Source organism: Curcuma longa, chromosome 4 (genome assembly GCF_044706935.1).
Source record: "Curcuma longa cultivar G26 ecotype Majalengka, Jawa Barat chromosome 4, ITB_CL_G26_1.1, whole genome shotgun sequence".
Lineage (NCBI taxonomy): Eukaryota > Viridiplantae > Streptophyta > Magnoliopsida > Zingiberales > Zingiberaceae > Curcuma > Curcuma longa.
This window is the reverse complement of record NC_133864.1, coordinates 21,628,622-21,642,515: the sequence shown is the minus strand read 5'-3', so window position 1 is coordinate 21,642,515 and position 13,894 is coordinate 21,628,622. Positions and strand designations below refer to the sequence as shown.

The 13,894-nt window shown below is 37.6% G+C and overlaps 1 protein-coding gene across 1 annotated transcript in view; it reads right to left on the bottom strand.

The window, feature by feature from the left end:
* Positions 1-5,404: 5,404 nt before the first annotated feature.
* Positions 5,405-13,894, bottom strand: part of LOC141827382 (uncharacterized) — a 74,920-nt gene continuing 66,430 nt past the window's right edge. The window contains exons 17-21 of the mRNA XM_074714610.1: positions 11,502-11,675; positions 10,676-11,357; positions 10,385-10,578; positions 10,084-10,216; positions 5,405-5,766 (exon numbers count right to left, since the gene is read on the bottom strand). Coding sequence (XP_074570711.1) covers positions 5,594-5,766; positions 10,084-10,216; positions 10,385-10,578; positions 10,676-11,357; positions 11,502-11,675 — 1,356 coding nt within the window. The 3' untranslated portion in view covers positions 5,405-5,593. The remainder of the gene's footprint in view (positions 5,767-10,083; positions 10,217-10,384; positions 10,579-10,675; positions 11,358-11,501; positions 11,676-13,894) is intronic.

Sequence of the window (13,894 nt, the reverse complement as noted above, 5' to 3'; positions counted from 1 at the left end):
TATTTGTAAGAGATTTCTCCATCTTTGAAATTTTTTTTAGGAGAAAAATAGATGTGATTCTAGGAGTAATCTTCTTAAAGGATCATAAGTTGTAGAGTGGGAACTAAGAGTTCTAAGCCTCGTAGTATGGGTTTTTGGTGTTTAAGTTATTTTTTTGTTATTCTATTGTGCTAACTCAAATAATAAATGAAAGCGAATGAATTGCCAAAGCATATATTCACCCTCCTAGTTGCTACCTATGATCCTACACTACACTTGCTTGGTCTACTTCATACAATCTTCTCCGATCACTTAGAGCTCAAGCTATCGAACTGTCAACTTGGCCACGTCAAGTCATCACTCCAAAGTTGCTCTAGCATCACTTTAGTACTCCTCGTTCTGCAATCCCTTAGATGTCACATACCATCCTTCTCTAATATCTTTGAACCTTCAAGTCACTAAGTGTGTCACCTTGATCATGCTAAGTCAACAACCATACGCTTGACCTCATTGAGTCACGAGCTCTCCAAACTTTATGTGTGTTCCTATAAGTTCATGTACACTCAAACACATATATCAAATATACAAGCAAGGCATAACTTAAATTCTTTATCCATACATCAAAATTCAAGGTCACATCGGAACACTAGCTTGGGACATGATTGCTTCAATAATCTCATTCTTTTTTATGATTGATAATCTATTTAAGTGAGGAAAATTAAAACAATAATAAAATGCTCAAGCACATGAAATAAATGCAATATCATGCACTAGGACCTACATTAGGCTCCCCTTTCACTAATCTCCTTCTTGAACTAGATTTGTTTTTCAAAAACTATCATTAGAGGGGAACAAGGTTCTCATAACCTTTTCTCTTTCTTCCTCTAATTTCAAATTAGGTTCCTCCTAATTTTAACATAGGAGACATCCCAAGGTTGCTCCTAGTTTTAACATAGGAGAACCTCCCAAGATAGGAGAATTAAGGTTTCTCACTTAAACCTTGTCTTTTCTCCTTCATTATCATACATAAAAAAATGCATCATCTATCTCTCATTAATTGGTCTTTTGCATCGGCAATGACCCTCAACTTGTATTCAAATTTTCCCAAATGGATTCTAAACATGAATACCAAGTTCCCATGGCCATTTCCACAAGTTGAACCCCTATATTTAGCTTTCCGACAAAGTTCCAATTGATTGAAACTCATGTCTAGTCGATTGCCCTCAAGAGACAATCTATTTTGTTTAATCTCTCAGCCGTAGTATCATTCGACTAATGGCATTACTAGTTGACTATGTTTTTAAAATTCTAGCCATGCTAATTTTTAAAATTCATTTAAAATTTCACAAACCTCTAAAAAATTTTAAAATTTTATAGATAGTTTTTTCTATCCCATATATACTTATCTAAAAATCTTACAAATCCCAATTTGACAGAAAATCCAAAACTACCCAAATGGCTCAAGTAAAATCTAATTAAAATCCTAGTTTTTTTTTTTTTTTTTACTTTCGTCCATTATATCTATCAAACCCAAATTGAAGTGCCCCCATTGAATAAGTTAATTTGGCATCCCATACAGTTAGATATTAATTTCAATCTCTTGAACATATCCCTCATGTTCTATGCGTGATACTCCCCTTTAATATATATATCAATCTCTAAGGTTTAAGATTCTCATTCATTTCCAAGTTTATTGACACATCCTATGGACCCTTTCTATTATTCCAAACATCCCTGTCTTGGGATTCAAAGACCATGGGTCCAAACTTGGCTCATGCTCTCCCTAGAGCATCAATAACTAACCATCTTCATAGGCTATAATGTCACCTTGGCATTCCTCACCCTAGATGGCTTCCCCATACTACAATCAAATAGTACACTATGATAGGATGGATATCTCGGCCTTTGCCTTCCTAGCATGAAATAATGATCGATATGTCAAACTCGATTGATCATTCTTAGGCCTTGATCTTTCTAAAACTATTTTAAAATTTTAGATCAATTTATGAATTTCTCTTGGGTCTTTTCTAAATTCTCAAGCTTTGACCTCAAAAGATAGTTCTCCAATTCTAGTTTCTTAATCCTAGAACTGTTTGGTCATGTTTGGGCATTTATAGATATAGGTATGTCTTCTCTTTTGGGGTTGCCCTCCTAGAGTCTTCTCTATTCTCCTAACCTTAGGCAAGGTAGGTCGATCGTGAACCTTAATCTTAGAATTATCATGCATGTTAATCATAATCCTACACGATATTTAATAATTAAAATTTTACATAGGCACATGAATAAAATTACTACTCGTATGCATGGATGAATTTAACCACACTACTAAGCATTCAATCCTCCTTAACTTACATAGACTTCCATCAATTGTCAAGCATTCAGTCATCTATAATCTTCTTGAACTTCAACTCCTTGTTGGTCTTTTCATTTGTCAACACTTGTTGAACTTTTCGTTATCAATTCCATGTTGAACTTTCATCTTCTTAACACTTGTTGAACTTCTCCTTTATCAACTCCTAGTTAGACTTTCCGTTTGCCAACACCTTTTAGACTTCTCCATTTCCACTCCCTACAAGACTTTCCATCCTTGCCAAATGTATAATTAATTGTGACACATTTAGACTTCATCTAATATCAAGTACATAGTCCTATTTGAAATATCAATCCTAACTTATATCATATTGCCCATAATAGGATAGCACCAACACTTGCTCAAACATATTATAGACAACATGTTGTACAAACATCAAAACATTACAATCACCTGATTTCACCAACATGTGTGAGGTTAATCGTGTCAAGTATATCATAGCAAATATATATATATATATATATATATATATATATATATATAAAAGATAATGTTAACACATTTATGTAACATGCTTCAAAGACCTCACTCTTATCTCTGCCACCTAGGATGTGTCTGATAAGTCACCCTCCCAAACTCATTAATAAACCACCTTTACAAAAGAAAATGAGGCAAACCCTTTAAAATGTCGATCAATGGAATGTTTTGAAATAATATCATCCTTCCTAAAGATATGAATGGAATCTAAGGAAGAAAAGACTATCAAGAGCTTGAGTTGCAACTTTTAACCTTGATAAGTCCTTAGAGACCTTTGAGCACTTGTAGCATTATTAAAATTATAATAGTTTTGTGTTCTTTTTTGGTGTCCAAAGCTCTCTAAGAGCCTATGCAATAATAACTCCAATCAATACAATCCATCCGCCTCTCGTCAACTAAAAAAAACTTCCAATCGATTGGTGGCTAAATGTAACCATTGAAATCTAATGGCTATGTCACATCTTCAATGAACTGCACAGGTATCCAATCATTTGGAATGATATCTAGATGACAATTTCTCAAATAGAAATAATTTATTTGCTCAAACTCTCTTTCCAATAAACTTTGTCAGCCAACTAATATGTTCAAAAATCACATCCAATCAATTAATAACTTGAGAAATTACTTGACTAACACCACGCCACGAGCCTATGCAAAGATCTAGGATGATGCTTGTCGAGAAACTAGGACTTAAGACATATAGTCCCTTGATTAAAGGCTTGACGCAGCGTAAGCTATTGATCCCATTGATTTAACTATGAATACCAAAAAATAATCTTATAAAATCTGTTGATTCCACCTAATATCAGGAATAGGCAACCAAACTTGTCATTTGAAGAAAAGAAACAACATGGTCAAATTATTATTGATCAAAAACTACTGAATAACAACTTAAATAAATATGTAAATAGATCCAAAACCATAACATTGCAAAGACGAAAATACCCACAAATCCTAACTCAGCAAAAGATAATAAAAAAAGACTAAACTTGTTCTAGGCCTCCGAAAATACCTTAAATGATATTTTTTGAGTCTAAAACCAAGTCGTTACAAGTTCTACTTAATAACTACTCGTAGATATATGAATGAGCTTCGATTAGATGCATAGTATGTTTCATAGCTCATCCTGAATAAAAAATTATGATATCTAAAAGATTGTTCTGCTGTTCTGCATCATTACCCCTATCTAGCAATCATACATCATTACAATATGATGTTTTCCAAAAAAAAAAAAAACCAAGCCACAATACCCTTCAATCTTGTAATATTTCGTAGCTCTATTACCTCTGGGTCTTCAACCTCCTTCACCTAAGGCCATCAAGCCATCAAGTGCATTGATCTCCCCAAGCTCCCTTCACAAGTGTAACCGAGTTGGTACTCAAGTGGCCGAATTATTGCATTGAGCAAGAATCGATTCTCGCAAAATTCATTCTCTTAAGATTTATTAGGAGGTCGCTTAGTAACATGATTTACTCCTCTCTCGTTGTGGGATCAACAATAAGAAACGCTTGGGGTGAGCATTATCACCTTTGCTGCATATATTTGTGATTCCACCGCTCAACATATATGCTTTAGAGTCCTCTAAGTTTCTCCAAAGCCCCATCACTTGTTCTAAGTTATTTACTCATTGAGCAAAACCCACTCAATCTCATCAAGTAAATAAGTTTCATGAGCTTCATATGCACCATTCCAAGTCCATATGAACTTGATGCATATATCAAAACGAAAACAAAACTTAAACTATGTTACCTACACATTAAAATAATTTGATCAAACTAGACCATATGAAAAATTATTTCCCAACATTTAAAGGTTCGACCACCTTCTTGGATGAAGAGGGAGAGAATTTAGATCCAGACCTAGATTAAAATGTATACATAATTTCCTTCTAAATCCACTAACCCCCGAATGCTTTGGACTGAGGAGAGCTTATAGATTGAAATTATTGTCTTTGGACTGTAAGGTGATGTTCGACCAGACTTTGGGCGTGACACAAAAAAGGCTTTAGCATAGTTATTGGTGGAATTGAATACTGAGTTGCCTGAATATTGGGAGTTGAAAGTAAATGTAAAATCAAGACCATCAGGATGAGAATTTGCAAGAAATGAGGTATTCCATTGCCACTAATTTTTCAACGTAATAGTTAATACATCTGAATAAGATTGAATGAATAATTTTAAAAGCATTCAGAGGACTAATAAAAAGATCATAGTTCAAATTCTAAATGAAATGAATATCATGAAAATCAAACAAAACTTACTATCTCTTCTCCATGAGAAAACAATTCCAAATTTACTCGCGGAGGCACTTTAATGAAAGCAAAACAATTCATGTACGAGTACAGTGGAGTTTTGAAAGTCTTTTCAGGGTACTTTCAGAGTTTTTATTAAAGAAGATAAATCCTAAGGCTTTTTTTTTTTTCATACACGAACTATGTTTTGCATATGACAAATTATCTGCAAATTGTATCACTTTTCCTCAAAACAAAAGCCAACTTGCAGGATGAAACACGGGAAACAAAACAGATGCAATAAAGATAATAAATGTAAAATCAACAAAGAAGTCTTTAACTGACAAAACAGACCTCTTTAGTTTCAGATCTAATCTAACATACAACAAGATATGTGAAAGTGCATAAATAAAAGAAAACAAATACAACCAACAATGCTTAATATATAGACATTACAACATATTAAAAAATGAGTAGAAACCCAAAAGAGAATCCAAAGAATATATATGAAGAGAAACAGCATGATCTTTACAATGTCAACGTGCCCGAATGTGCTGATCATCTAGTTGAAGAGAAGTGCATTCAGGAAATAAATTCACTATCTGCTGGACAAGGTTGAGTGATACTGCTTGCGACTTCAATAGAACTTGGTGATGTCTCCTTAAGAGCAAAAGAATCTCTTCACGTATATCAATTTTCTCAAGGAAACCTGCAACCACAAAGGATAAAGCAAAACTACAATGCACTGAGAACTAGAAGAAGAAAAAAAAACAATGTGTGTGCCAACAAAGCACTGCAGTTATCACATAGACAGTTGATGTATTGGTATTGGTATGCTTAGTACGATAGGCATCATTAAGGACCGAAAACAGTATTAGCAGAAACAAGAAGAAATCCAAGAAACATCGAACAGAGATTGATCAAGCAGTAATTGGGCAGGCACAATCCTCAAACATTGCGGCACTGCTCCAACCAATTATTGGCTTGCCTGCACCAGAATGAGGCCAACAGCTCTACTCTACTGCAAATCCTGGTAAAGGCAAAACCAAGTTACCAGGGACAGTTCCAGCTTCAGCAGGGGGTGAACATTGGAAGGAACCAGTTGACACACAATAGGGTGCAGGAAAAACTGCTCAGTTGGTAGGCACTGATGCTAATGCCAAGGGGAAGCAGAAACTCAACAGCACTTGACGACCTAGGTAGTCTCTGGGGCTATGAAGATTGGTTCCTGGAATATCCAAGGCTTTAACAGAGACCTCAGACAGAAAGGGGTTGAGAACCTCTTTCTGAGTTGTAAGCTAGGGGTTTTGGGTGTTTTAGAGATGAAGCTTTTAGATGAAGGATATCAGAAATTGAAGTCTCAATGCTTTCAACAATTTCAGGTGGAACAACAATGAAATCCAAGAGTCCAGAGTCGTATTCTCTTGATATGGGATGACCAAAAGGTCGATTTAATGGTGATGGAATGGAACGAACAGTATGCTCACTGTTCGGTGACTTGCAAGGTATCACACAAGCAGTTTGCCATTACTTTTGTGCAAGGTAAGCTATCTTTGGTTACCATATCTGTAGCAGTTTTCCTTGCAACAGATATGGTGAGACCATAGATAGTTCTCAGGGATTTCAATTCCTATTTGTCAGCCGAAGATAGCATGGAGGGATTCCAGTCACATAATATTGTACCTCAGATTTTCAGCACTACAAGGCCTCTTGGAGGACTTGACATACACCGGCTGCTGATACACTTGGACAAATGGGCATCTGTGCAGCCAGCTTGATCGAGCACTTGTAAATAAAACTTGGCTAGAGGCTGATTTACGAACTATGCAGAGTTTACTCCTCTGGGCTGCCTCTCCGACCACTCATCCTGTATAGTATCGGTATTAGATGCTGGCAACCGTATCCCACGCCCTTTCAAGTTCTTCAACATGAGTCAAGCATGTAATGTTTGTGCCACTCATCGAAAGCAAATGGACAGCTTATAGGCAACAAATTCTGCAAGGTACAACCCAGTCCAAGCTTCAGCAAGTTCTCCAGATGTTGAAATCTGATCTGAAGCTACTGAACCACAAGCATTACCAGCACATTTCTGAACGTGTTGCTGCTGCCCGTTGCCGCTTGGAAGAAGCCCAGGCCACTGGACTGCAGGATGGACAGATTCCCACGGAATATAAGTCTCTACAACAAGATGCTGCACAACTAAATGCTGCTGAACACAGTTTCATTTTGCAGCAAGCAAAAGTGGGTTACTTCAAAAAAGTTGACAGGAATTCTTCCTTCTTTCATGCACTGGTCAAGAGGAACAACCGGCGCAACGATATCACAGCTGTAGAAAGGCCTGATGGGAACCTAACCACATCGTTTGAGGAAGTGGTACAGACATTTACTATGCATTTTCATGACTGGTTGGGTACCACAGCAGGCCAAACAGCACTACCACAGCAGATCACTCAGTATGGCTGGCTGCCCTCCTAACAGCATGCTCAGCTCATCCGGTTGCCATCCCCTGATGAAATCAAGACGACATTGTTTGATATTGGTGATCTAAAGGCACCCAGTTTAGATGGGTATGGGCTGAAGTTCTTCAAGCATGCTTGGGATGTAGTTGGAACAGACTTCATTGCTGCAGCCATGGAATTCTTTCGTAATGGCAGGTTACTACGGCAATGAAATCACACTTTAATTGCTCTTATTTCCAAATCTGCCCATGCTAGTACAGTGGCCAACTATAGGCCTATTTCCTGATGTACCATGTTTTATAAAGTTATATCTAAATTGTTGGCTGGACAAATTTCAGGTATTCTTGATCTTATCCTTCACCAATTGCAGGCGGCTTTTGTGCAGGGTAAACTTATCACGGACAACATTCATCTAGCCTAGGAGTTGTTTAGAAAATATGACAGAAAGCATATTTCTCCGAGGTGTATTATAATATAAAGATTGATCTTCAGAAAACTTTTGACTCAATGCACTGAGCTTTCCTTCATGAAGCACTCTTTGGGCTGAACTTTCCGGAGCAATTTATCATATGGATTATGAAGTGAATCACTACTACCTCTTTCTCATTGGTCATCAAAGGCAAGAATTTTGGTCTTTTCCGAGGAGCTCGTGGACTATTACAAGGGGATCCTCTATCACCATACCTGTGCGAGATCTACATTGAGATCTTTGGGAGGTAGTTGTAGCAGAGCATGAGTCAGCCATGCTTCAACTTCCATCCACAGTATGGGCACCTCAAACTTACTCATTTAGCTTATGCAGATGATCTCCTTCTTTTCAATCGAGTGGATATAGCTTTAGTGGGCACCTTGGTCACATGTTTACAGGACTTTGGTCCTATTGCTAGACTTCAGGTTAATCATCTGAAGTTCAATATCTACCTCATTGGAGTGGATGATATGATGCAAAGTAGCCTTCTGTCCATCACAGGTTTCCAAGAAGGCACAATGCCAGTCAAGTACCTCGGGATTCCATTAGTTACAACACGCCTACAGATATCTAATTGCAGCCCGTTGACTGATTCTTTGATCCAATGGATCAACACCTGGCCATGGAGGACATTGTCTTATATAGACAAGGCGCAGCTTATCACTTCCGTCCTTGAAGGCATCAAGAACTTTTGGCTATCTATCTTGTCGTTATCTCAGGGTATCATTGACCAGATCTACAACATCTGTCGATCTTTTATGTGAATATCCAAGCACCTTCTAATGGCTTAGACAGATATGTGTGACTGAAAGATGAGGGCGAGCGTCAAAGACTTACGAACATGGAATCTAGACCTACTGGCTAAGCTTCTCTCGAGGATTCAAGAGAAAGAAAATGCATTATGGATCAAGTGGGTACATCATACCTACTTGAATCATATTGATTTGTGGCAGGCAGCTCATCCAGATTCCCGATTACACATATGAGATCTTATCCCCAAGGCTGCTTGGTCACGTGAGACTGCCAGGCTGAGATTGACAGAGTGGTTTGCACAGGATGGCGGAGTTGTTAGGGCTTATAATTTATTCAGATGCCCTAGTCCCAAGGTGCCATGGGCTCAAATAGTGTGGCAGTCCTATGTTCAACCGAGTTATATCGTCACTTTTTGGATGCTGACACAGCGAAGACTCCCTACATCGATAGGAGTATCTAGAGGATCAACAATACACCTTTTACGGACAAGTGATGGAGACACGAGAGCATTTGTTATTCCAGTGCCCTCCTATTGTGGACCTATGGCGGAGGATTCAAGATTGGCTTTATATGCACCCAAAGATGCTCACCTATCGGAGGACAATCCGTGTCTTTGGATGATATTATAGAGGGAGCAGGGCGGTGACAAAAGCTTATCATTTGGCTCTGTCATCACTAATACATTATGTGTGGAGGACCCCGAATCGTAATTTTTTTTGTATGAGGGCAATTAGATGTCGGAAGGATACTCATAAGCGTGCGGATACATATTTACAGGTGTATCTATTCAGATTTGATACTTCATCAGACATGAATAAACCCTAAAACCTCAAGTTCTATATTTTGGATGCATGTCACCTTTACTTATCCAAAAAAAAAGTATTAGCAGAAACGAGAACTAATGACGGATTAATACTAACTATTTGTAATTTTTCTCAAACTCTGTCCCCATTCATGCAATATGTAACCAAAAGTGAGAAAGCTCGACAGGTAGAATTTATTGACAATGTACTTCAACAAGAATAGCTAGTGACTTCAGGAGACAGTACAATGCCTGTGAGAATGTAGAATAAGACTCAAGTTTATACTAACAAGAAGTAAAAAAATCAACGATAAAACAAAGTATTCATCAAAGTGGATTAAGTTGCACTTATGGTTTGGTTTTAAGGGTTTAAATAGTTGAGGCCATAAAGTACTTTTTGTATCAAGCACATGTATGTCAGTTCTTCAGTCACCAAGTATATTGTTTTGCTTAAAAAATTTCACCTAACATAGCTTAATGTTACCAGTCCAAAACAAATGCATATACCATTTACCTAAGAAAATAATTCTGTGTGAAGCTTACCCAGTTCAAGATCTTGAACTCCATCTTCCATATCTCCTTCAGCCACCTCACTAAGTTCATCAGCTGCTTTTGCATATCTCTCCAGAAACTCTTCATGAGTCTCTTCTAGATCACAACCATCATCCTCTGAATCCTGCATAATGTAGCTTTAAATGAATGCTATGAAAGTAGATATTAACAATTCGATCTCCACTCTCCAAGCTACTACTAGAAAAACAGGAAACATATAAAAAACCATAAGACAAAAAACAGGAACATGTCAAGCAAGAGAAGTAAACAGATGAATGGAACATTCAGTGACCTCATCATAACTGGTCTCTTCTTCGGATTCAACATCTATCTCTTGACTATCACTCTCTTGAGCTTCTGCCTCTTCAACTTCTTTCAGATGTATATATGCCTCCATCAAGGAAGCAAAGCATTCCGTCCAAACATGATTGCTATGCTCAGATGAGAAAGCTAAAAACTGCACAATTAACTTTCCCAGGGAAACCACTGCATAATATTTGGAAAATTCATTATGTACCACAAATTGAACTACTATCACAATATCAAAGAGACGAATAATGTTCAGAATTATCCAATATCTCACCAGCTAACTTGATCTCGGATACTGATGACAGACCAGATTTAAAAGTGTTAGATGAGATCTGTGCCAATCCATGGGCAAAAATTATAAAACCATTGACTTCATCTTTCTCTAAGACCCGCTCAACAATTTCTGGATATCTAATATAGCATGATGAAATAACCAGAAGCAAGGGCTTCCAAAGGGCAGTGGGCTTGTTCTGCAAGTCCTTGTAGTGAGAAAATGCTGCCTGTGTGAATGAAGTTATGATTGATTGCTTGGCATCTTCAATTTGAAGTGAGAACTGAGAGGTATTTAGTATTGCATGTACACATGAAGCAGCCCTCCAAGTAGCAGATGGGTATGCCATAACACCCTTGGCAACAAAAGCAGAGATGTCCACGATAATAGAACGTTCCAGACCTGGAGAAAGACGAGATGCTATCCTTCTTATCAAGAAGTTTGAAGAGTCACATCTATTCTGTAGATTGACAATTTTGTGAATGCAATCAAATACTGCAATGTCCTCTGTTTCTTCCCAAGAATGCCAATCTGCTATTAGTTCAGCCCAGACAGCTAACAACTCAGGAATTTTCAATTCTTCGGTTTCATTCTCATTAATAGCAGACTTCAAGATCAATCCTAGCAACGTCGAGATGTCATCCAAGCAGGAAGGAGGTGGTGATGTCCTTTCTTCTGTTGTTACCTAAACACACAAGGAAATAATTATACAATAGCTGATAAACTTCCCACTGTAAAAAAAGACTCAGTTGACAGTCATGACAATTCATGATAAATTGAAAACAAATAATAATAATAAATAGAGAGTCCAAGAGGGAAGTGAACTAACAATTGACTCCATAGGCATCTGCCAAGCCTGTTGCAACAAACTGGCAAATGACCTCGCAATTGAAGCCTGGTCTGACTGCCATTCTGCATCATTGTGCTCTGGATCTTGATCGACCATCAAAGCCTCCCAGCTTTTTGTTATGACAGCTAATGCAGCAAAACCCCTCTCAACTACCTTAAGTCAAAAAATAGAATCTTACTTGTTTTTCTAAAATCACGAATAAATAAAGAATGCAACAAATTAAGTTACTTTTCAAGTTATAAGAACTACTAATTGAAAGATACAGATAAACCAAAATTTGTTAAAGAAACAGATGCCTATTAGGTAACTAGCTGTCTCATCTTGTAAAGAAAAGTAAATCATTGCACATACAGATTTTTCTCTCATAGCTCACAACATGCATCAAATTGCAGATTAGGCATCTGTATAAAATCTCAGGCACCTACTCATTGCTCACAATCAATATGATTGTTGGTATCAGTTGGAATTCCTTAGTTCCAAACCAAAGATATCTATCAGACATGCAAATAAAATAGAATCAGTCCAATAAATTGAAACAATGGCTGTCAAAAATTAATTCTCTTTTATCTTACACTAGTTATACAGTATATAGGATCTTATATCCTAACATAGAGACATGATTATAGGAAAAATAAAAAGGAAACTACCGGAATAAAAATTACAAATCAAAAAGTTTACTGAATCATATCCTATCAAATTCCACTAGATATGGATTTTGTTATGGTTGAATTTGTGATAAATATGATGTGCTCCACTAGATGAGCCAAGAATTGACCTTGCTCAGGCGAAGAGCAAAGAGAACACACAATCATAGCCAGATGAGCCTTATTAGCTATATATATATATATATATATATATATATATATATATATATATATATATGTTGCGCGACACCGCCGACCCCCGCCGGCCTCGCCGCACCGTCCGGCCACCGCCGACTACCGGACCGGGCCCGATCGACGCACCACTCGCCGGCGCATCGGCCGGCGTCGGATTCCAGCCGGATTGTGGCCGGAATCCAACGAATTCGGCCGAAAACTGCCAAATCCAGCGCGCGACCACTGGCTGCCAAATCGTAGCCAATTTCTGGCCAAATCGTACAGCAGTCCTTCCTCGCCCGATCTCCAGCCGCGATTTGGCCGGAATCCGGCGCGGCCACTGCCAGGCGTGATTCCGGTCAAATTGCGCCGGATTCCAGCCACAATCCGGTCAGAATCTGACACTGGCCGATGCGTCGGCGAGTGGCGGGTCGATCGAGCCCGATCCGACGGCCGGCGATGGCCGGATGGCGCGGCAAGGGCTGCGACAGCGGCGGGGGTCGGGGAGCGGAGTACTGTATGTTAGGATCGGTTGGTTCGCTAGAGGGGGGTGAATAGCGTTTCTCCATGAATATCATATTAGCTTCTGCAATATATAATACCAATATATATATATATATATATATTAGTATGTATATAACTAATATGATCTATATATATATATATATACTATTTAATTAGCTTCATAAGATGGATTTCTAATCGTATATAAATATACCTTATCTTTCAATAAAGTGATATATTCTTGTTCTACCTCAAAAAATATGATATCAAAGCATTAGATATTCAAAATTAGAGTTTCATCCTCGCCGCTGCTACCCTCTTGTTTTCCACCTATCAGCGTGCAACAGTCAACCACCCTCACCTCTTCTTCCTTTGTTCCTTGACACATCCCCCGAACCCCTTTGCGTTTGCCTCAGACGCCTGCGCCCCAACCCGACGAGCTTGTGGCCCTGTGCTCATCTCACCGCCCATCAACCGCTACGTCTTGGTGTTCCTTCGAATTCTTCACTTATTTGACTTCCTTTGGGATAAAGTCTTATGGATGAGAATAAGTCTTCTATTATGATGGATGTGGTGCCTATGATGTTTAAAATCACAAATCATAAGCTAAATAGTTTGAACTATTTGAATTGGAATAAGATTGCGTAATAATATTAAGTTGTTCGATAAATGAGAACTTATATAAAATCAATATACAATTTATTTTTAAATAATACACATTTATCTAATAATTACTAAATATATAAATACAATATACATTTTATTAATAAGTCAAAACTATTGTACTATCTTCTCTTTACTGGATAATCTAAATTTTCATATTATCTATATTTGTAAACCAAATTGATAATTTTAAATATTTTTGAAATACAAAAAATACATTAAAAATTACATTAGATTTCAAGATTAATTTGAAGTTGTGAGAACAATAAACACATGAAATAAAATCAATAGTGAATATTTATTACCCCCGAGGCTACTGTGCAGCAACAAGGCACCGTCGCAATCTCCCAGACATCTAAGGATCAAATCTTAACTACGACGAAATAT